Source organism: Dasypus novemcinctus, chromosome 18 (assembly GCF_030445035.2).
Source record: "Dasypus novemcinctus isolate mDasNov1 chromosome 18, mDasNov1.1.hap2, whole genome shotgun sequence".
NCBI classification, from domain to species: domain Eukaryota; kingdom Metazoa; phylum Chordata; class Mammalia; order Cingulata; family Dasypodidae; genus Dasypus; species Dasypus novemcinctus.
This window is the reverse complement of record NC_080690.1, coordinates 50,943,608-50,967,962: the sequence shown is the minus strand read 5'-3', so window position 1 is coordinate 50,967,962 and position 24,355 is coordinate 50,943,608. Positions and strand designations below refer to the sequence as shown.

General features: G+C 43.3%; 2 protein-coding genes across 2 annotated transcripts; both read right to left on the bottom strand.

Moving 5' to 3' along the window:
- Positions 1 to 4,812: 4,812 nt before the first annotated feature.
- Positions 4,813 to 19,947, bottom strand: NUDT19 (nudix hydrolase 19). The gene is made up of 3 exons (XM_004475108.5): positions 16,530 to 19,947; positions 6,686 to 6,893; positions 4,813 to 5,869 (listed from the first exon to the last, which is right to left on the bottom strand). Exons 1-3 carry the CDS (start codon positions 17,241 to 17,243, stop codon positions 5,667 to 5,669), a joined length of 1,125 nt encoding a protein of 374 aa, XP_004475165.1. The 5' UTR covers positions 17,244 to 19,947; the 3' UTR covers positions 4,813 to 5,666.
- A 2,950-nt stretch (positions 19,948 to 22,897) lies between these two features.
- On the bottom strand, positions 22,898 to 23,751 carry RGS9BP (regulator of G protein signaling 9 binding protein). Its single transcript, XM_004475107.5, has one exon. It carries the CDS (start codon positions 23,626 to 23,628, stop codon positions 23,005 to 23,007), a length of 624 nt encoding a protein of 207 aa, XP_004475164.1. The 5' UTR covers positions 23,629 to 23,751; the 3' UTR covers positions 22,898 to 23,004.
- Between the last annotated feature and the right edge of the window lie 604 nt (positions 23,752 to 24,355).

Here is a 24,355-nt window from a genome sequence, read left to right as displayed (position 1 = left end):
CCCACTTGGAACTCTTTCCCTGGCCAGGGGGAGACCTGGGATAACTCCAAATAGGCCCCCTTTGATCTCAGATATTCCCAAACCAAAGGCCTCATCATTGGACCCTAGAGCTAACAGGTGGGGTAACCAATGCGAACAACAAACAGCTGAGGTTCCTCCCCCAAAATTAGGAAAGGGGAGGAGTGAATAATGGTTTTACTAAAGGTAGCCCCCCAATCCCAAATGCTCTCTGTCTGGAGGCATCCACATTCACATCCCCAGTGTGTGCTTCCATTCTTTTCTCCCATTTCTCATTAACTTTTTACTGGCTTAACTAAACTAGAGTGTCTTCAGTTCTTTTATGTAACATAGCCAAGAACCTAGAGGAATCCGGCAACCCCTGACTTCAGGATGATTGAGCCAAATTACTTTTCTTTAAAAAGATTTTTCTTAAAATAGATTAAAAATTGAGTTATTTTTAACATTTGCAGTGCCTTTTTTTTTTTTTTTTTTTTTCAGTTTAACATCTGATCTTATTTGTTGGTCCTAGAAAATCTTATTTTTGACTAGACTCAGAGGTAGTTCTCAGGGAGATTGGGCTCTGTCTCTTGGCAGTCCGTTCCTGATGTTTTTCTTTGGCCGCCATCATTCTCTTGGCCCAAAGTTTAGCATATTCTGCGGCCTCTTCCTTGTTTTTCTTAGTATGTTTTTTCTTCAGAGCAATACGTTGATGTTTGTGTTGGAGGACAAATGGGGTTGGGGCAAGTAACAAGGTGCTGAATCTTAGATGCTGTGGTCCTGGGTTTCCTACCTTCTTTGTTCATGGGTTTTCTCACAACATGCTGGTGAACATCAGCTTCTTCAGAGCTTGAAAACTTTGCATTCTCCTAGCTCTTTTGGGCTCCAGGCAACACAAGGCACAGTAGTATCGGTCAGTCAAGCTTGTGCCCTTTCTTTGTTGTTTTTATGAGAATTGAACCCTGCCTGCCTACTAGGATGCCATCTTCCTGTAAGTCCTGGTTTTTTTGAAACAACAGCCAGTCTAGTAGGTATGAAATTATATCTCACTGTAGTTCTGATTTGCATTTCCCTAATAGCTAGTGATGTGAAGCATCTTTTAATGAGTTTTTTAGTCATTTGTATTTCCTCTTCAAAAAAAAGTCTGTTCAAGTCTTTTACCCATTTTTTTCATTGGGTTGTCTTTTTGTTGTTAAGTTGAAGGATTTCTTTATATATTCTTAGTAGTAAACCTTTGTTGGATATGTGGTTTCCAAATATTGTCTCCCATTGTTTAAGTTGTCATTTTACTTTTTTTAGATGTATTTATTTTATTCCCCTCCAACCCTGTTGGTTTTGGGCTCACTGTCTACCTTCTGTGTTCATTCGCTGTGTGTTCCTGTGTCTGCTTGTCCTCTCCCTAGACAGTCCTGGGAACTGATCCTGGGACCTTCTGGAGTGGGAGAGAGGCACCCAGTCTCTTGTGCGACTCCAGCTCCCTAGTCTGTTGTATCCCTCATTGTCTCTTCTCTGAGTTTCTTTTTGTTGTGTAATCTTGCTGCACCAGCTCTCTGCACAGGCCAGCACTCCTGCATGGGCCAGCATTTCTGTGCAGGCCAGCATGCCAAGGTGGTCAGCACTCTGCATGGTCCAGCTCTCTGCTCAGGCCAGCCTGCCATGCAGGCCAGGTTGCCTTCCCCAAGAGGCCCCAAGATTGGAACCCTGGACCTCCCATATGGTAGATAGGAGCCCAATTGCTTGGGCCACATCCTCCTCGCCTCCCCTCCCCCCACTTTTTTCTAAGATTTATTTAATTTTTCCTTACTTATCCCCCCTCCACCAGATGGATCTCTCATCTGTTTGCTCATTGTTTGCTTGCCTTCTCTAAGGGGCACCAGGAACCGAACCTGGGATCTCCCATATGGGAGGTGAATGTCCAATGGCCTGAGCCACGTCTGCTCCCCTTAATTTTCATGATAACATCCTTTGAGGCAAAAGTTTTTTATTTTGATGAGGTGCTATTTATCGATTTTTTCTTTTGTTACTTGTGCTTTGGGTGTAAAGTCTAAGAAACCATTTTCTCACCACACCATGGAGCCAAGAGGATTGCATCCAGCATCATGTGGAATTTAAGCCCCCTCTTGATATAGATGTGGAGTGGACACAACCATTCCAAGGTCCACAGGATGGAGGAATAGAATATGGATGAGAGTGGACTTTTTTTTTTTTTTTGAAGATTTATTTATTTTATTTAATCCCCCCCTTCCCCAGTTGTCTGTTCTCTGTGTCTATTTGCTGCATCTTGTTTCTTTGTCCGCTTCTGTTGTCATCAGCGGCACGGGAAGTATGGGCGGCGCCATTCCTGGGCAGGCTGCACTTTCTTTCGCGCTGGGCGGCTCTCCTTACGGGGCGCACTCCTTGCGCGTGGGGCTCCCCTACGCGGGGGTCACCCAAGTGGCAGGGCACTCCTTGCGCGCATCAGCACTGCGCATGGGCCAGCTCCACACGGGTCAAGGAGGCCCGGGGTTTGAACCGCGGACCTCCCATGTGGTAGACAGACACCCTAACCACTGGGCCAAGTCCGTTTCCCGAGAGTGGGCTTTCTGATATTCTATTCATGAACTATTGTGATTAGTAATCAAAGAAAATGTGGCATTGGTGTGGAGAAAGTGGCCATGGTGGCTGCTGGGTGTGGGGAATGGGAGGAAGAGATGAGATGTGGAGGCGTTTTCGAGACTTGGAGTTGTCCTGGGTGGTGCTGCAGGGACAGTCACCGGACATTGTATGTCCTCCCATGGCCCACTGGATGGAATGTGGGAGAGTGTGGGCTATGATGTGGACCACTGACCATGAGGTGCAGCGGTGCTCTGAGATGTATTCACCAAATCCAATGAATGTCTCATGGTGATAGAGGAGATTGTTGCTATGGGGGAGGAGTGGGGTGAACGGGGTACGGGTATATGGGGACCTAATATTTTTTTAATGTAATATTAAAATAAATAAAGACAAAAAAGAAAAACAAACCATTTTCTAAGACAAGCTCTGGAAGACACTTCCCTACGTTTTCTTCTAGGAGTTTGATAGTTCCGGCTCTTATATTTAGGTCTTTAACTCATTTTGGGTTGATTTTTTAATAAGGTGCAGTGGTTTTTAATCACCTTTACAGTAATTACTTAGACTTACTTTCTATATTTGATTGTCACACTAACCATGAGAACTTTAACCGTACACATATACTTCAAAAGTTTTTACTTTGATTAATCTTTACAAAAAGAGGTAGACTCTTCAGAGCCCATACTTACATGAGAATTATTTCTGTGGCTTTCACATGACTTTTTAGAGACTTATTGAGTCACACAAAGCCTTTCCCCCTACAAAATATATTACATATGCTGCCCTGCTGTATGTCCTCTTACTCTGTGACACTCAGGAAGTGTCAGAGTACCTTTGTGGAATTTTTCTTTTGCTTCCTGAAAAGTCGTAGCATTCCTTATCTTTGAAATTCAAAATGTGAGCCGTTTAGATCCAGGTATTAGACAATTTTTGCTAATTTTGCTTTGACTACACAGGCAGAGCCTGTTCATCTGAAGATTAAAATTTTTCTTGAGCTTGAGCAAATGTTATTCTCTTCTCTAAATATTGCTTCTATTTGTTCTGGAATTTTTAAACATGCCAATAACATACTTTTTTTTTTTTAGATTTATTTATTTATTTCTCTCCCCTCTCTCCCATTGTCTGCTTTCTGTGTCCATTTGCTGTGTGTTCTGTGTCCGCTTGTATTCTTGTCAGTGGCACCAGGAATCTGTAATCTGTGTCTCTTTTTTGTTGCATCATCTTGCTGTGTCAGCTCTGAGTGTGTGGTGCCACTCCCGGGCAGTCTGCACTTTTTTGCATGGGCAGCTCTCGTTTGCAGGGCATACTCCTTGTGTGTGGGGTTCCCTTACACAGGGGACACCCCTGCGTGGCATGGCATGCCTTGCATGCATCAGCACTGCGCGTGGGCCAGCTTCACCACATAGGTCAGGAGGCTCTGGGTTTGAACCCTGGACCTCCCATATGGTAGATGGATGCTCTCTCAGTTGAGTCAAACCCACTTCCCATTCTACATATTGTATTTATATTCCCTATCTTTTATATCCATCTTTCTTAGGCTGCTGTACACAAGAGATCCAAAACCAAAAGTAGTTTAATGATCCAGGTTTGTCTCAAGGCAATAGCATATGCAAAGGTTCTGAAGTGGGTAAGAGCTTTGAGTAGTCAAAGAAGTGAAAGAAGATCCTTTTGTTGGGGGTCCAGGAAAAGAGGGAGAGTGATACATGATGAGGTCAGATAGAGAGACAGGGTCTTGTGTGCCAGGCTAAGTTTAGATTTTTATTCTAAGGGATAAGAAAAGCCATTGAGGGATTTTAATCAGGGGAGTGACAGGATATGGCTTGCATTTCAAGACCACTTTTCCAGCTCAATGGGAGAATGCACAGGGAAGGGAAGAATGAAAATGGAGAAAATAGCTCCAAAGCTAGGAAAGAGAGGAATCAAGAATGACTCAAGATTTCTAGCTTGAATAACTGGTAGGTTTCTGGTATAGATTTTACTCTACATCAGGGTTCCTCAACCTTGGCTGGATATTTCTTTTTTTTGGGGGGGGGGTCATCCTGTATATTGTAGGATGTTTAACCACATCCCTGGCCTCTGACCACTAGATAGCATTAGCCAACCCCCCATGTGACAACTAGATGTAGCATTGCTACATATCTCCTGAAGGATGCAACTGCCTCAGGTTGAGAACCACTGCTTTAGATGTATTCCTCTAAGCAGGATTAAATAATACGAGTGAACTGTATCATTATTACTATTTATTATATAAGAAAACTAAGACATTTCATTGAAATGAAATTCATTGTACAATATACACTATAGTTAAAAGATCTTGAATTAGAAGGTGTCTTACCCATCATTTCCCACCTTTAATCAACAAACATTATTCCTCTTTAAGAGAAATGAAATCACCCATATTACATTAGACATACTGAAAATAAACATCATTAAGCACCATTAAATGATGACTAGCTCTACATCTCTCTAACTTCTTTGCATTTTTAATTAGCACTCCACAGTAAAAATAATTATAGCTTTTGTTAAATTGATAAGTAGCTTCATGTTTCTTTAAAATATTAACTAAAATATATTTTAGTTAATGCCATTTGGTTTTAAACAAAATTGTATTTTAATCATCGAAGGTAAAAACAGCAAGAAAATGACATGAACACTTGAAGGTTGTCTCAAGTTTATTTTTACACACCTAATCATGACACTTTTAAATCAATTCTGGTAGTAAGTCTAAGGAAATCATACATCAACCTGCTAAGCACATCAGGAAAGTGTTAATACACTGGAGTATTAGAAAAACAAAGAGAGTAGGACATCTTATTTGAACTTTTGAGGTAATAAAACAATATAGAAATGGGAAGACGAGAATTTTTTTCTCATGTAACAACAGCATTAATACTTTTACTGATGACATACTTTAAGTTTAAAGAATAAAACAGGCAAGAGCTCAATAATGCACCTGAAATAAAGGCTGTGCTATAACTTTCACAGGCATGAAGTTCTCCAGTTTCAAACAAGTCTGATTAACTCTCCTTATTCATCAGGACCACTTCAAATAGGGCAGCTTGCAAAAAAGCAGCCCTCTACAGATGGCTCTTACCTATGACATATGACTTAGGATAAACCTGTTTAGTCTTTGACTGAACAGTCACATAAAGACTATAATGATGGCTGTTGTGTATCACTAGGCGATGAAATTTCTTGCCTTTCATGATTTCTTCAGTCTTTTTTTCAGTGGATAAATGTTTTTCTAAATAATCTAAATCTTCCAAATACAGCTCATCACCTAAAAAATAATAAAATTTTGATCCCATAAAACACTGCTTTATAAAACATTCCAAGATATTAGTAACATATAAATCAGAATTTATATTTATCTATTTCATGTGTTTAGAATTGAAATAATTTAAATAAGTCTAATTTTATGAGCTTATCTTGACTCCTTTTGTTTTTAATGTTTTCCTCCTCCCACCCCCTTCTCAGCCAAGTATTTTCTTTGGGTCCATAAACACTTATAACTCACATGTTCTCATTGTCAACTATAACTTTTAAACTTGTTCGTGAATCTATCCTATTCAATATTGATGTCAATATACTTCTGGTGTTTTGCTGTGGGCCGCTCTGATAATTTTAAGTTTGAATTACAGAAATTATCACTTACATATCAAAATTGCTACGTGTCCCCAAGGAAGTTGAGTAGCAAATTATTACTATTCTGAGGAACTGAGAGAGGTAGCCACGAAGTATGACAGGTCACAAGGCTCCTCTCTATACTGTCACAAAAACCCCATCCCATGCTTGCCCAACTGACCACCAACAAACTCCCCAAAATTCAAGTAAGCTTACAACATAAGTTCTCATTAGTTCAAAATTAAAATGTAAAAAAGAGAAAATGTGTGGGAAACAAACTGTCAGTGGTTACGAAATATACTAAATACACTATTTAGAATTCCTGATTATAAAAAGTACTATGGTTATATACTTTACCCCTGTAGGGTATTAAACACAAGCTGAAATTCATGTTTTGTGCTGGGAAATCGGCTATATGGTCAGTGTGTTACATGTGAAGACTAATAGAAGCACTAATGCTTTACTGATTTACCTGGAAAAAGCTGGAGTACCCCATCAGCAGTTAATAATGTAATCGGCAGCCATCTTTCCCTCCCTTCTTTTGCATGATCCAAACAAAATTTGTGCAAGTCAGAGAGAGAGGCAAAGTTTTCAAGTCTTCTTATTTCATAAAACTGTGGTGGTGCCAGCCAAATTTCCTTTGACATGAAATTTTCAGTTGCCTCTGATGGAGATGACCACTGTAAAAGACAGAGGTAGAGTATCCTGAGTTTGTTTTTTCCATAGACAAAGTAAGAAATTGAAATTGTTAGATTCAGTACTTAAGATCTAACCAAAGATCCCTTTGAAACAACATGACAAGATCCTACGAAGATAGCTAGGTTGATCCTGTGAAGTGGTTGATTATTGGGAACCAATTCTTCTAACTGGAAAACCAAGAAAATAACCAAAGGGTTAACCTGAGAGCTGCCCAACGTAAGAGATAAGTGTCACCAAGAGGGCAAGGTGGTTCTGGTTACTCCTGAAGGAAGAAAGACTATGAAGGGTAAATTCCTGAGAAGAGGTTGAGAATGGGGTGCTCTTTTGTTCCCCCCACAAATGGGTGGCTGCCTTTGCTCGGCTCTGGGGATATGAGGTAGTGGGCAATACAAGGCTCTGTCAGGCCCTGTGAGGCCTCTAGCAACAAAAATGCAGCAGGATATGTACCACATGTTACAATGACAGTGAATAATCTGAAGCTAAGGGAGGTCTCAGGAAGGTCAAGAGGCGTGGCCCAGTCTACAGTCCTGGGGGTATGGTAATTTTGAAAGGAATCCACCAGAAAGAGTTTGCCCATTTCATTCAAGTGGCCTCATTGGTGCAATCGCCCTTCTCAGGCCTTCCTCCCAAAGACACTTAGAAAAGAGCTGATTCGATGAATACAGACTAACTCCAAAGGGTCCTTCTTTAATTGGTTTACTAAATATCCACTCATATTGGGGGAAACTGATTCCCATCCCCAAACCTGGGGAGGTGAAATTTGACGATTTCTGCCTTGGATGACTCTAGGTCAATGGTTTGCAAGCTTGTATGAGCTTAAACATCTCCTATTAAATCTTTATATTCCTAAATCTTTGGTATGGGGCCCAGCAATCTATGAATTTTAACAAGCATTCCAAATCATTCTAAAATTGGTCAAGGCTACATTTTGAAAAAGTTCTGGGCCTCAAAGGGCCACACAATCCCTACAAATTATCTCCCAGGATGTTTTGCTTTCTCTGTTCCATAAGAGTTAGGTGGTGATCAACATGAAGAGTTAAACTGTAAGAATCACTTAACCCACTTAACCCAATCTGTTCAGGTTAGTACTACTGTAGGTTACAGTAAGTTATCACTTATTGGTCATTTGTTACTAGTAAAGCACTACCCAAAATGCTTCATATAAGGTTTTTGTTTTTTAAAGGTTTTATTTATTTATTTCTCCTACCTCCCTGGTGTTTGCACTTGCTATATCTGTTCCTCTTCCTTGTTTCTTTAGGAGTCATGGGGAACTGAACCCTGGACCTGTGATGTGGGAGGGAGGTACCTAATCACTTGAGTCACCTCTGTTCCAGCTTTGTTGTCTCTCTCATAATGTTTCTTCTTGTGCCTCTTGTTGCGTCAGCTTGCTGTGCCTGCCCAGCACGTCAGCTTGCCGTCTTGCTCTTCTTCTTTAGGAGTCACCGGAAACCTCCACTTCCTGCTTTGCTCTGTCTCTCATTATGTTTTTCTTCTTGTGTCTCTTGTTGTATCATCTTGTTGTGTCAGCGCACCACACCTGCCCATCACACCAGCTTGCTATCTTCTTTAGGAGGCACCGGGAACTAAACCAGGGCATGTGGTAGGCAGGAGCTCAATCACTTGAGACACATCTGCGTCCCCCTATAAGGTTTTCTCCTTTTTTCTTTCCCCTATAAGGTTTTATGCTTTAACCCTGCATTCTCCCATTTTACAGTTAAGGAAAATCAGGCAGCTCCTCTAACTATAAAACCTGGGCTTTAAATCCTGGAGGGAGGGTGTAGTAGTCAGCCAAAGGGGTGCTGATGCAAAATAACAGAAATTGGTTGGTTTTTATAAAGGGTATTTATTTGGGGTAGGAACTTACAGACACCAGGCCATAAAGCATAAGTTACTTCCTTCACCAAAGTCTCTTTGGAGCAAGATGGTTGCCGACATCTGCGAGAGTTCAGGCTTCCTGGGTTCCTATGTTCCTGGGGCTTGCTTTACTCTGGCTTCAAGGTTCCTTCCTTCCAGGGGCTGGCGTCTCTTTCCTCTGAGTACTGACTTCCCAGGGCTCCGGTTTAAGGCCTCAGCATCAAACTCCAAAATCAAAACTCCAACATTAAAAGCCCTCAACTCCGTTCATCGCCATGCCTTTTATCTGTGAGTCCCCACCCACCAAGGGGTGGGGACGCAATGCCCTAATCATAACTCAATCATGCCCAGGTACAGATCAGATTACAAACATAATCCAATATTTCTTTTTGGAATTCATCAATTATATCAAACTGCTGCAGAGGGGAAATCTGGCTTCAAATACCACTGTTTCCATTAGATTTCACAATCTTAGCATTATCCATACTTTAGGCTTCATTGTGGGAGGTCATCCTATCCACTGCAGGATGTTTAGCAACATTCTTGGCTTTTACCCACTAGATGACAGTAGCAATCCCCTGGTTGTGATGACCAATAATGTCTTCAGACATTGCCATATGTCCCCTGAGAGGGAGTCAACTCCTGGTTGAGAAGCACTGGTCTAGACCAGGTTAAGACCTGCTTCTTGGAGCTTCCTCTTCCAGCCATGAAAGCTAGAACCACACCATCTCTACCACCAACACTGCCACCAATAAAGAATAAGACAGAAACTACAAAATAACCATTTTCAGACATTGGACATTGCAGAATTGTTATCTCTGAGAAAAGAAAAGCAAATGAGATGAGTCCTACCATTGCCTAGGCTTTTTGCCTAGAGATAAATTCCCTGGCTGAAGCACAGGGAAGAAGAACCTAATCAGTCTAGGATTCTGAATGAGTTGAAGAAACAGACTGGAGTTTAGGAAGGACAACACAGGCTAGAACCTGGAAAGCAGCATAACAGAAAGGAAGGCTCCATAAAAGAAAAGCTCCAGAGATCTGTATAATGTCCTTTGAGTCTTTGATAAACACTTATCTGTACATGCACAAGGTGAAATCACAAGAGGCTGGGAAGAATAATTTCTGAGAAAAGAACAATTACTTGGGAGCTCTAAGACTAACAATTCCCAGAGCTCACCTAGGGCCAGGAATTTTTTTTTTTTTTAGTTCTCTTCAACCACAGTGAAGAGTCACTGTAGAATGTAAAGCATATGAGGTAGCCCTCAGAAAGGACACATGTTAGAAATGGAGCTAAATTAGTCAGAAAGTAAAGTAGACATGCTCTAAAAGAAATTAAAAACATAGTCAAAACAATCAAGTTAATTTGCAGTAACTTAACTGCCTGCCAGGAAAAGTCCAACCTCTTTAAAGGACAATGACAAAATCCAGCAATCAACAATATCCAATCGAAAACTGCTACATATACGACAAAGCAGGAAAATGTGAACCATAAGTGAGAGAACAGTCAGCCAATACTAACAGATCTAGAATTGACAAGATGATGAATTTAGCAGAAAAGGACACTAAAACCACAGCTATAAATATGTCACAGATATAAAGGAAAATATGAACATGAGAAAGAAAAAACAAACTAAATGGAACATCTAGCAATGGAAAAGATCTTAAATGAAAAATACACTGGATGGTATTTACAAGAGATTAAAACTACATAAAAAAAAAGAAGGTGAACTTGAAGGCACAGTAATAGAATCTATTCAAAATGAAGCACAAAGAGAAAAAATATACTGAAAAAGAACAGGACATCAGTGATTTATGGAACATTATCAAGTGGTCCAACATAGGTATAAGTAGTGACCCAGAAAAAATATTTGAAGAAAGAAATAATAAACAAAAGAAAAGTAGTGCACATCACAATCAAATTGCTGAAAATGAAAGATTAAAAGAAAATCTTCAAAGCAGCCACAAAAATAAAACACATTATTTACAAAAGAACAAAGATAAAAGTTAAAATAAACTTCTCATCAGAAAATATGGAAGCCAGTTCATGGAGCAACATCTTTAAGTACTGAAAGGAGAAAAAATAAACCCTGTCAACCTAGCATTTTATACTAAGCCAAAATATCTTCCAAAAACAAAGGTAAAATTATATCGTTTTAAAGACAAATAAATCGACAGGATTCATTTCCAGAAGACCTGCACTATGAGACATGTTAGAGGAAGTTCTTTAGGCAGAACTGTTATAGTTTCTTAGCTGCTAAACAAGTAACAGATAATGGGTTGACTTAAACAATGGGAATTTATTGGCTCACAGTGTTGCGCTTAGGAAAAGTCCAATAGCAGGGTGTTAGTAAGGCAATACATTCTTCCAGAAGACTGTGGAGTTCTGGGGCTGCCTGCCAGCAATTGCTGGTCCTTGGCTTTTCTGTCCCATGGCAATGCACATAGAGATGTCTTCTTTCTCCTCTGGGTTCAGCTGACTTGTGACTTATGGCTGCCCCTTGTGGCTTCTCTCTCCATTTTAACTTTTTCTCTGTTTATGCAGCTTGACTCTCTATGTTTATTCTTCCAGTAATTTGGATTAAAGGCCAACCTGATTCAGTTGAAGTAACTCTTGAAGAGATCTTATTTATAATCATTCACATCCACAGGACTGGGGATTGGGACATAAACATGCCTTTCGTGATTCAGTCCTTAACAAATACCAAATGTAGATTTAGATCTACACAACAGAATGGAGAGTACTAAGAGTAGTAATTATGTAAGTGAAATTATGTAGTAATTATGTAAGGTTGACTGACTAGGGAGTAACTTCTGGCATGACAGTATGACCAGTGTAAAACCAGTGTAAATTATTAAAAAAAAAATACACATATTTAAAGCCCTTGGAAATGGTCCTAAGGGCACACAGAAAATGAATAACCATCTACTAAAGAAAAATCTCTGAAAATTCTAAGGAAAGTAAGAATCTGTGGTATGAACCAAGACTGCACCCTCCTTTCCCCACTGCAAGCAAAGCAAGATGGAAACTCCCTCCAGATTGGTGTCACCAAAAACAGGGTTTCTTTTCCCTCAAACCTATAGGCTTTCTGGGAAGATTAGGATGTCAGCATTTCTCATCCTGCCCCCAGATACTGGTTGCTGACGCTGTTCTGGATAAGCGTAGTTATGAGGTGAGGCTCAGCCCCCACTCATGGAACTGAGGTTCTACCTTGGCTATGACACTACCGAGAACACTAGGGCCCTGATCACCCCTGCCGTGGCTTATAAGGCTCCACAACAGGCGAGGAAAGCCAAGATCCTCAGGCTCCCTCTCCACTGAGTATTCAGCTCCGAAAACAGGGGTGTCATTTGGACAGAAGCATGTCATTGTCCCCACCTCCATCTCCAGACTCCTTTGGAGATTTTGCCTGGGGGGAGAAGTAGGCCATAAAGACAATAGCTCCTAATCTCTTTCCAAAGAGATTGCAACAGATCTCAGACAAAAACACTGGAGGCTGTAGTGAAAGGTAACTGGGAGGAGGTTCACAGATTCAGTTGGTAGGCTAATCTGCAGGAGAGAACTGGGGAAAGAGACCACTGCGAGGAGTCCTCCTGGAGTCAGAACCACAGCTTCCATGGAGCATAAATTTGATTGGTTTAGTCTGTAGAGCAGTTTATGTCTCAGAGAAATGTTGAAAACAGTAGGTTGCAACAAGCGGAGTTTAACAGCTGGGTATAGTCAGAGAAAGGGGGACGAGAACCCTGCCAACACCACTGTCACCCCAGGGTGACCATGGGCGTACCCAAAGCTGCAGCTCCTGGAGGAACAACACCGTGGGGTGGGACGCGAGGGTGGCTGTGCAAAGATGCCATCCAAATAATCCAGCCAAATAACAAGAATCCCTGAAGTGAGGGAATGACACCCAATTACTAAACATATTTTCTAAGATGTCCAGGTTTTAACAAAAACTAGGTGACATACAAAGAAAGGAAGGTATAACCCATACAACCTGGGGTGGAGAGGGGGAGGGAGGCAACACGCACTGCCTGTGAAAGAAACCAGAAACCAGATTTAAAAGAAAAAGACTTCAAAAATATGTCCTAAATATGGGGGCATTTTTGGGATTTTGAGTTGTCCTTAATGATATTGCAGGGTCAGATGTTGGACTTTATATATCCTGCCATAACCCACTGAATGTACTGGGGGAGAGTGCAAAATACAGGGTAAACTATAATCTGTGTAGTACAGCAGTGCCCCAAAATGTGTCCACCGAGTGCGATGAGTATGCTGCAATAATGAGGGAGGCTGTCGGTGTGGGAGGAGTGGGGTGTGGGGTGGGGTATACAGGAACCTCTCATATTTTTTAGTGTAACATTTTTTGTGTGATGTATATATCTTTAAAAAAATACAATTTACAAAAAATGATGTGGTGGGGGGTGGGAGTGGGTTATATGGGAACCTCATGTTTTTTGTTTTTCTATGTTTTTTAATGTAACATTCCTTGTGATCTATTAACTTTAATTAAAATATATATACATGTCCAAAGAACTAGCAGAAACCCTGACTAAAGAAGTAAAGGAAGGTGTAATGACAACGTCACACCAAATAGATAATACTAACAAAGAAAGAAATTATTTAAAAAATGAAAATTCTGGAATTGAAAATTACAATACCTGATATGAAAAATTCACTAGAGGGGTTGATTACAGAAGAAGGAATTGGAAAACTTGAAAAAAGACCAATGAAATTATGTAAACCAAAGAACAGAGGGAATAAAAATGAAGAAAAATGAACAGAACCTCAGAGAAATGTGAGACCATTAAGTATACCAACATACATATGATGGGAGTACTAGGAGAGGAGAAAGGAGCAGAAAAAATATTCAAAGAAATAGTGGCTGAAAACTTCCCAATTTATTAAACGATTGACTGCCTAAAGTAAAAACAATGAGGGCATTTTGGAGCTTATAACTGAAATAAAAGTCAAATGTGTGACCACAACAGCATAAATGATAAGAGAAATACAAGTATATTGTTATAAGGTTCTAACACCATACATGAAGTGAAAGATGCATACTCAAACCCTAAGTCAACTATAAAGTGGTATAGTTAATAAATCAATAGTTGGGAAGCAGACTTGGCCCAATGGATAGGGCATCTGCCCATGGAGGTCTGCGGTTCAAATCCGGGGTCTCCTTGACCCGTGTGGAGCTGGCCCATGCGCAGTGCTGATGCGCGCAAGGAGTGCTGTGCCACGCAGGGGTGTCCCCTCATAGGGGAGCCCCACGCACAAGGAGTGCGCCCCCTAAGGAGAGTCACCCAGCGTGAAAGAAAGTGCAGCCTGACCAAGAATGGCACCGCACACATGGAAAGCTGACACAACAAAATGACGCAACAAAAAGAAACACAGATTCCTGTGCCGCTGACAACAACAGAACGGACAAAGAAGAACACACAGCAAACAGACACAGAGAACAGACAACTGGGTGGGGGGGGAAGGAAGGGGAAATAAATAAATAAATAAATCTTAAAAAAATAAAATAAAATAATTAGAATATAGGTCCCCAGAAAATAGGAGGGTAGACAATGGAAAGCTGAGGGTTAATCTGTGCAGAATTGGCTGAAAAATTGTTTGTAAATCTTTGGAAATGAATAGAAATGGTGAAAGCACATCATGATGTTTGTAACTAGCAGAACTATTATATGGATATTATGACTGGTTGAAAGGGAAAATCTAAGGTCATGTGTATTACGAGAAGGAAAACTAAAAAATGCATGGGACTGTATAAGATAGTAAAACACGTAAAAACACGAGTATGGGTGATATTGCATATATAAGACTGTTCTTACAAAATATAAATACAAATAGACTACAGAAAAGGAAAAAGAATAGCAGCTATGTACAGCAGGGAAAACGGATTGAGGGGTGATGAGTTTTTTTTGTTTATTAGTATTATTACTGGAATAATGAAAGTGCTATAAGAATGATTGAAATGATGAATGCACAACTATGTGATTACACTGAATACCACTGACTGCACTTTGGATGGATTTTTATGCTCTATTAATATGTATCAATAAAATTTGCTAAAAAAAAAAAAAGCCCAAGTTGGTGTATTAATATCAGAGTAAACTTTAGATATTAGAATAAGGAATATTACCAGGGAAAAAAGATATTTTATAATACTTGAGAGGTCGATCCATCAAGTTTTAACAGTGCTAAAATATGTATGCAGCACTTTACAAGGGAGCTTCAAAATACCTGATAGAAATAAAGGGAAAGAGACAAATCTACAAGTATTAGCTGAAGATGTCAACATTTCTCTCTTAGTATTTGGTGGAAAAAGTAAATGACAAGGAAGCTTTGAATAACGTCAAACAATTCAAATCAACATTTTTCAGAACATTCCATCACTACAGCAGAATACATATTCTTTACAGGTGCACAGGGTATATTCACCAAGATAGACAATATTCTTGGCCACAGAAGAAGTCTCAATAATTTTAAAAGACTGAAATCTGAGAAAGTGTTCTTTGATGAAATAGAATTAAACTAGGAATCATTACCAGACAGATATTTGGAAACTTTCCATAGATTTAGAAATTAAACACACTTCTAAATAACCCATGGGCCAAAGAGAAAATCACAAGGGACATCAGAAAATATTTTTAACTAAATGAAAACACAACGTATTAAAATTTGTGGGATGACGCTCAAGCAGGACTTAGAGGAAAATTTATAGCATTAAATGCTTATAATGTTAGAGAAAAAAATGAGCTCATGGAACATGGAAACTGACATGATTGCAGGCAGGAAGTTTATTGGGAAGCTCTCCCAACTGGAGGGGGTCTGAAGAGAGACTTCAGCCCACCTCTGGCAAAGGCAGTTATGAATTTATACATCTGTAGGTGGGAACATGCTTAGTGGGAGTGGGTTGGGGCTTGGGTAAGACCCAAGGGCCAATAGGGATGGCTAGGGGGTGGTGGGCTAGTGGTAGTGAATTCTAGGGATGTGGGAAGGGTTGGTGTCATCATGTGGCTTTTTTGTTTATTCTTGTGAGGAAATGAACCGTATCTGAACAGGTAGGCTCTGGATGGGGGGATGTTCTATGTCACCGGAATGCAAGTCACTGTTTCTTGACCAATGCAAACCTCGTAATCAGTTAATCGTTATAAACCTTGTAAAGGAGAAACCTCTAACATATACTAGAAAAGAAGGTCTTGAATAATGTTTCTACTTTAAGAAACCAAAGAATGAAGAGAAAATAAAATCCACAGTAAACAGAAAAAAAAAAAATTAAAATAACAACAAAGGATATACAAAAAGAACAAAGAACAGAGAAAAATCCATGGAAGGGAAAGCTGGCTCTTTGGGGGGGAAAAACTCAATAAATTGATAAACCTCTGGCCAGATGTCTAAGAACAATATCTACCTCATAAAGCTGCTGTGAAGATTAAATGAGTTAAAACACGTAAAGTGCTAGGAAAGAGCTTGGTGCCCGGTGAAGGTTCTGCACTGCTGGGAGGTTGGCTTTACCGCCAGACCCCCGCCAGGGCAGCCGCGTGGGGAGAAGGGTCGAGACCTTGATGACTGTGAAGCGAGGGAAATCAGGCGAGCCCTTCCTTTACTGAGGCATGACTTTGGCCTTCAGGGTGAGGGCCGGACCGCCGGGGTCCCAACCCCACCCAAGTCACGAACTGGCTGGTACAGCCCCGGGGAAGTTAATCAACCTTTCTGGGCTCGGCCCGCCCCGGTACTTCAGTCTCATTCTAGGATGCCCTACCTGGCAGTCCACCACCTCGGTCAAGTCCGGGCAGGCGGACGGTGCCTCCAGCAGGCAGCACAGGAAGAAAGCCGTGTCGAAGCGGCGGCCGCCGCGTCGCATGAAGGGCGTGAGCCAGGCGCTCCAGTCATGCAGCGCCCAGATGTCGGGCGTGCAATCCAGGTGCATGCACAGGTTCAGGAAGTGACGAGGGTCGCGGCGGACGCGGTCGCGCCAGATGTCCAGACCCGGCGGCGGTTCGAGGGCGCGGCTGGGCTCCGGTCGGGACCCTGGTGCCAGCGGGGGTCCGCGGGGCCGCAGCAGCAGTACTCCCGCCTCCTCGAAGGCCTCGCGGATGGCGCAGATACGGAAGGCTACGTCATCGGGCAGCGCCTCGGGGTCCCCATCGGCGGCGTCGGGGCTGGGGAGCGGCAGCGCCGGGAAAACGGCGCGCGGGGGCGGCGCAGGGCCCAGGCCGAAGCGTGGTGTCCGGTAGTGCGGCTCGAACACGGATCGCCAGTCGGCCGAACTGTCGGCCGCGTCCAGCACGCCGCCCGGGAAGACGTAGGCGCCGGGCAAGAAGCCCTGGCGCGGGGAGCGCCTCAGTAGCAGCAGCCGAAAGCCCGCAGCAGGCGGCGACCCGGCGACGAGGCCTGGGCGCATCCCGCCGGCAGCCAGCACCAGGGTGGCCGCCCGCCGCCAGCTGCTGGAGCCGGGCCGCAAGGGGTTGCTCATGGCGGAGGCTCCCGGGCTCCTGGTTTTGGCGCGACGGAGCTCCCGGACCGCCTTCCCAGACTTGAGGACGGACCCCGGAATTTCACTGGACTAACTCCGGACTGACTCAGCGAAGCCGGCTTGTTCGAACTTCACAGTCACCCGCCTGGAGGAAGTGCGGGACGCCTGTGAGATCCGGCAACGCCTGGAATGTCCGGGGTCCGCCTGCTAACTCTTCATGGGACCAGGCAGTCACTGCGGCGGAGGGTGGGGTGAGGGGGTAGAGGGCCGCGTCGTACTCTCCGGGGACCCCGGACCAGGAACCCGAGTGCTTCCTGGGCACCTGACCTTCCCTGATAAAAATAGGTTTAACGCGCAGTGGTCTGGCAAGTTTTGCAGGCCCACGCGAACCCTGCCAATGAGAAACTGATTGGAAAAGTGGATGCCAAATCATAAATTTCCCACTGAATGTGAACGGGTCTTCGTAAATTCTGTCCCCAGGAATGTGTTAACCATGTGGAGCTCTATGAGGAAATATTTAGAAATGAACATATTTGTTAAGGCGGTGGGATTCTGGGCACTGTAGTCAGCGTGGGAAGGTGAAAATAAGAGGAAGTAGGGATCACCGGTGGTCAGTGATTAAAGAAAAAAAAGGAAGAAACGGTCTAAGCACTATAAGAACAGGTTAAACAAAATTCACGCTTAAGTGACCAGTAACACAAAAATGACCATAGAAAAATTACTTCTCAAAGTTCATTTTGAAAATGTTCACGAAATTCTCTCAAAATGTACGCATTCCATTTATATGACTTTTTGCAGAAGAAGAAAACCAGAGGGACAGAAATCAAATCAGTGGTTGTCAGAGTTTGGGGTGGAAGGAAAGGATGGACTAATGGTGTGGAGAACTTTTGGAGGGTGATAGAAATATTTTCTATCTTGATCGTGGTGGCCATTACATGATTCTATGTATTTGTCAGAACTCAAAACTGTACACTTAAAAGGTGAATTTTATTGTATTTAAATTAGATTCAATAACTTTGGCTTTAAAGATATATGGATGCCAATATCTAGGTCAATGTGAATTTCCCTCCTTAACCCAGGACTTTTTATTATATACGTTCTCTTAGAAAGTTAAATGTTCTCATATATTTCTCTTGCCCAACTATCCAGTTTCTGAGACTTCTAAAATAGTGTAATAACTATTAACAACAAGAATAAAAAATAATTTTAAAAATATTAACAGGAGTGGTAGTTACCATGTTGGGCCCTGTGCCAGGAAAAAAATATTATCTCAATAATCTCCACGAAGTATAGGCTATTATTACTCCTAATGTACACATAACGATTAAAGTAGTAAAAATTAAGGAAATTCTTCAATGAGATATGATCTGAATCCATATGTACCTGATTCCATATTGCCGGTTCTTAATCTGTATGCTATTCTGTCTTGATACTGTGTACTTTTGATCCCAAGTTAGGATTCCAAAAGTGTTCTGCTTTGCTTTTTTTGGGAACGTTCTGAAATTATTTTTTTAATGAATCTTTATTTATTTCTCTCCCCTCCCCCCCCCACCCCGGTTGTCAGGTTGTCTGTTCTCTGTGTCTTTTTGCTGCATCATCTTTGTCCGCTTCTGTTGTTGTCAGTGGCACTGAAATCTGTGTTTCTTTTTGTTGCGTCATCTTGTTGTGTCAGCTCTCCGTGTTGGCCGCACCATTCCTGGACAGGCTGCACTTTCCTTCGCACTGGGTGGCTCTCCTCACAGGGCACACTCCTTGCGTGTGGGGCTCCCCTACACAGGGGACACCCCTGTGTGGCACAGCACTCCTTGTGCGCATCAGCACTGCGCATGGGCCAGCTGCACATGGGTCAAGGAGGCCTGGGGTTTGAATGGCGGACTTCCCATGTGGTAGACGGATGCCCTAACCACTGAGCCAAGTCCACCGCCTGAAATTATTTCTAATTTATTATTTCCAGTATTTCTTACTACTGAGTCTCTATTAAAGTTTACATTTTAATGACACTTTCTAGATGACAAGAACATTCAAAATTTTATTGTAAAAACAATACAACATAAAAATATTTTTTAAATATCATAAGCCTACTGTCTTAAATATTTTCATTTTGAAGTATTTCCTTGTAGATCTTCTCCAGATGCATAACACATTCATGAAAGCAAGTCACAATCGACTTTGCTTTCTGGCAACAGCATATTAAAAGGACTTTTAAAAATCATTCTGCCATCTCAAGCTCTCATTTGGCTTATTTACATTGGTATATAAGTCTTAAGATTTTAAAATTCTCAAACTTAAAACCAAAAGACAAGAATACCCAAGATCTTCATAGTACTGCAATACAAACATCCAGAATCCTTTGTGGAATGTGGTAGGAAACAAGTAAATGAAAGAGGGAGTCTATTCCAGAAATCATCTTGTCAGGTCTGCAGCATCTACCTTGGTCAGTTCCTGAGAAGCAGAAGAAACTATTTAAAATATGACTTTGATGTGTGCTGACCACGGCCAAAGATTCTTCATGTGGAGACCTATTTTTCCAGGATTCCATCCTTCATTAAAAGATGAGTCTTCTTGTAGAAAAGCATTTGGAGATTTGTAATCCTGGAACATTGCTGAACATCTCTGTATGTAATGAAATTCTGTGAAAGGTAAATGTGTTGATCAAGACATTCACTTCCGTTGAAATGTCCATAAAGAAGTAAAATTATTTTTTTGAAAATCACAGTAGTTAATGGCCAAATCACTTGAGGATGCCTTTTCCCACAAAGTTATAATTGTTGCATATTATCTTTAAATTTGGATAGAAGCAGCATTTGAAGAGTAGACATGAAGCCTTTAATTCCATCTTGGTTCTGATGCCAAATACAAAACATTCCTAGCTGTGTCAAGGCCCCTGATATCAGGCAACTAATGCAGTTATAGTTCTGAGGCCAACAAGTTACTTAAAATACACTTCTCACAGCCTCCATGACAAAGGACAGTATTGTACCTGTAATTTCTCAGAATCAATTAGTTTAGGTGACCTGACTGCTGGGTAAAACACTATTTTAATACTGTGCTTTTTAATAAATACAAGGACTCATACATAAAGTTTCTTGGAATTCAAATTCCTAATGTAAGTACTGAAAACAAATACCATTTACCCAAATTTGCTTTTAAGTCTGTCCACTAATTCTGATGCGGAATAAAATCACAGCAAGCTTAGTCCATTTTCATCTTTACAATTAATATGGAATTTTACCAGCAGACTATTTTCAGACAATAACCACCAAACTGTAAGAGTCTATTCCAATATGCACCAAAACAAAACCCCCAACAAACCAAATAAAACTTTTCTTGTTTAACTGCATTGTTAAAATTTTTAACCAATAAAGAGATTTTTGAGTTTATCAATTAGGACCCCCCATTTTACAAAAAACAGCTTTGAGGGTAAATGATGTGGATATGTGAGGAACCTGCTGAGTGATAGAAAGAATGACAGCAAAGAAACTCGTTTGTCCCAATTGCTCTCAATTGATTACACATCTCATGGGTTGTTTTTTTTAATAGGTTCTGCTCAACATTTCTCATAAACCAAAGCTCCTTAATAAGAATAGAGGGTCACCATCTTAGAAAACAGCAGAATACCTTTAGGACTTGATTTCAGGGATATTTTATAACTCTGGGTCACAAAAGTCTTCAGTTTCTTCTCACCTGAGAAACATGAGACTGGGGAGGGTGACAGACTCCATGCTGTTGTGTTCATTATGTGTGGAGGAGCAGGAGGAAGAGGAGGGTTAAAAACTTTCTATCTTCTCTAAAGGTCCACTGGCAGGCAGATGCAAAAGTATTGGAAATGACCCCTGTAAATAATGGAGGAGAGGGAAGGAGGTACCTTTTGTTAGTAATTGTCATAAAACTTTAATCAGTTTAAAATCTTGTGGGTCTTTTAAAAACATTATCACAAAGATGCACAAAAGATTCCCTGTTTTCTCTACCGGAGGTACTGGAAGCTGTCTGCTAAGGAGGAGGAGTGGGAGTGGGCTGGGGTAGGAGAGTGGAAGGTGAGGAAAGTGACCTGGATTTATAGAATAGGGCCCCTAGACTGCACTCTTGCTGCTGTTCACTTTTGTCCTTTGGCCCTCTGAGCTAAGGGGGCCAAGCTCCCTTGCAAAAAACTGCCAATTCTTTCATTCTGTCCCCCTTTGACCCTTCTGGGAATTAAAAACAACAACAAAAAATCTTGTCAGTTTCCAGCCAAACTAAAGTCTCTGTTTCTCAGCCTCACTTCCCCAAGACCCCAACAGGGCTCTCTTTCCCAGCAAACCACAGGTTGGAGATGGCAGCACCATCAGGCAAGCTTCAGACCCAGGGTGTTTCCCGCATTTCCTTATTTACTGACCAAGAGACCAAAGACCTTCTACCTACACCTGTGGTTCCAGCAGTTTCACTATGACCTTCAAGAAGAAAGATTTTAAAAAATAGATGCAGGTGTAAATTTAGTTATATATATATATATATATATATATATATATGTAAAGACCACTCTGTTTGATGTATAGGCACATAAGAATTTATGGCCAAATGTCCCTTTACTAAAAACAAAACAAAAAACAAAAAAACAGCTTTGAGGTTAAATGATGTGGATATGTGAGTTTTCTCTCAAATGATTACTATTTTTTAAAAAGCCTTTTTAAATTTGAAGTTAAAGCTGTTACCATTTAGCCCACTCTCAGAGCTGCTTGGCTCAAAACCTCAGTGGGCCTGATACCATCTACCTTCCATAAGGGGAGGGTGGCGGACACTGAATTGTACAAGTCCCTCCTAAGCCAGCGCTCCTACTGGTCAGCAAGCAAATTCCAGGTGATGGACAGGATTAAAGCCTCCAAAGAGGATTTCCCAGCCCACCCCAAAGAGGATCAAACATCTGGTCTAGTTCTGGAACAAAAATAAGTCCCAGTGCAGGAGAAAGTGCCCTTGTAAATGCATGTGTACTTTCCCAAAGCTGCCCTGCTATGGGCTGTCTGGGAAACCCTTTTCAGCAGGCAAGTGTGGGTAGTGGATCCCAGCACTTGAAAACAGTTTCAGTGGACCTTCTCTGGTTTCCTAAGTAAAGTCAGATTCTGCAGAGCCCTGTTCTCTTCTAGCTGCTCTTTTGAGCAATGGATAGTGTGTCAAGAAGCACAATTGTACACCACAGAGAAAGCACTTTGCATGAACTTCTATTTGCACATCTCCTAAACTTAGGCCCCAAAGGATTAAAGTAATAAAAAAATTCTTACATCTTATTGCAGTTTGTTTCTTATCCAGGAAGAAAACAACACCCCCCTTCACAATTTATTCCACCTCAATAATTCCCTTCCAAACTGCGTGTGGGAGCGGGAGTCGCCATCAGGGGTGGGGGCACCAAGCTCAGACCTGGTGTAAACACACCCAGTGGCACACAGGGTAACCCATCAACTGGGAGGGATCAGGGGTCACTGTAAACAGTCTTCTATTAATAGGGAATAAAGCTCCAGCAGATATTAGCGGTAATGCCGTGAGAGCCAGGGCAAAGTTAACTCTTTTTGAGCCACTAAGAGGAAACCATGTCCTGCACAAGCAGACGTGTGCTTGGAATGAGTAATGTACACACAGGTGCGCGCGCGCACACACACACACGGGGTTTGAGAACAGCTCCCCTTAAACCTGCCAGACCCCTCAGCCATCCGGAGTTTCGGCGGCTGGGCTCGTTCGAGGAGCGTTGACCCGGGGAAGAGGGCGGTGGTGACAGGCGGCCATCGGGTGTCGATCAGCTCAGCTTTGCCACGCATACAGCCAGGGCCACAGCCGCCAACAGCACAGCGCTGAAAACGGTGGCGGCCAGAGCCTTGCTTGGGTCGCAGGGTCCGGTGGGTTCCTCCACTGACAGGCCGCCGACCGAGGAAGCGCGGGTGCTGGTGCGGGACAGGAGCTCGGCGCCCGGGGCCTGCCGGGCCTGCACGGTCCAGCGGGGCACTGTGACCTTCATCTCCATGTCGTGGATCATCTCGCCCACCTGAAGGAGCTCGCGCTCCAAATCGTGCAGGTCGGCCTCGTTGAAGCAGCCGTCGGCCTCGCGCAGAGGGAATGCGGTCCCCAGCGCCAGCGCGCGTCGCATGTCGGCCTCCAGCAGGTCCAGGCAGCCGGAGAAAGCCACCCAGAGGCGCTCGAACTCCGCGCGCTCCTCGGCGCGCAAGCCTCGGTGGCGGAGCGCGGCCGTCAGCGCGGCGCAGGTGGCCCCCGCCAGCTCCTGCGCCTTTTGGCGTGTCTTCTGCAGCTCTTCCCGCAGGTTCTGCGAGTCAGCCACACTGCCGACGGGCAGAACCAGGTGGTGGTAGCAGGCCGTCGCCTCATGGAGCGCGTCCAGCAGCGCCTGGCACTCCTCCCTCGCCATGGCGGGACGCTCGCCGGAACCGGAGTCCGTGCGCCTCTCGGTCTCAAGCCCTCAGCGAGGCGGGACGCAGCGAGCCCCGACGCTGGCTCCAGGCCCGGCGGCCCGCGCGCTCCTCGTGGCCCGAGAGCCGCTCGACGCTGCGGCCTGAGGTCCGCGGAGTTGGCCCGGCCCCGCGACGTGCGCTTCCGCGGGCTGGGCGCGTTAGCTGGTTCTTGTGCGCTCGTCCATCTTCCTGAGGCGTGCTCCGAGTCACACTGCGCGTCCCCGCATGTCCCCCGCCTCCACGGTGGCCCGGAGAAAAGCTCGGGGCGCGGCCCCCATTTTCTCCCTCGCCGACGTTAGGCGCAGCCGGCCGCCGAGGCTCGCGCTCCGCCTTAGCCTCTGCCAAGGGCGGCCGGGTCGGACTTTCCTGGAGCCGTCCATTCCCGCCCATCCGCGCCGGGCGCTTCCACCCCCCGGACCAGGGGTAGGCGGGGTCCCGCGAGGGGCGGTCACACGAGGATCCCCCAGGTCCGTCTCCCCCGCGCCCCGTTACAGTTCTGAAATGGTAGCGCTCCTCGGATCAAACTTTCCGCTACTGTACGGATGGAGAGATTGAGGCGCGGGATAAATGGGCCCTAGACCACGCGCGGACTAGATGTGAGGGACCCTGACTCTCAGACCTGCCGGCGACAGGGAGTGGTGTGACTGGGCACCTCCGTCTCCTAAGTGGGCGGTGAAAGGCGAG

What these genes read in the sequence shown, in the direction of transcription:
- RGS9BP (XM_004475107.5), bottom strand. Translation starts at nt 23,628, where the DNA reads ATGGCGAGGGAGGAGTGCCAGGCGCTGCTGGACGCGCTCCATGAGGCG.
- NUDT19 (XM_004475108.5), bottom strand. Translation starts at nt 17,243, where the DNA reads ATGAGCAACCCCTTGCGGCCCGGCTCCAGCAGCTGGCGGCGGGCGGCC. An exon ending in CCGAGGTGGTGGACTGCCAG is followed by an intron (nt 6,894 to 16,529) that starts GTAGGGCATCCT and finishes TGTCTTTTACAG; the next exon opens with TGGTCATCTCCATCAGAGGC. An exon ending in GGTACTCCAGCTTTTTCCAG is followed by an intron (nt 5,870 to 6,685) that starts GTAAATCAGTAA and finishes ATTATTTTTTAG; the next exon opens with GTGATGAGCTGTATTTGGAA.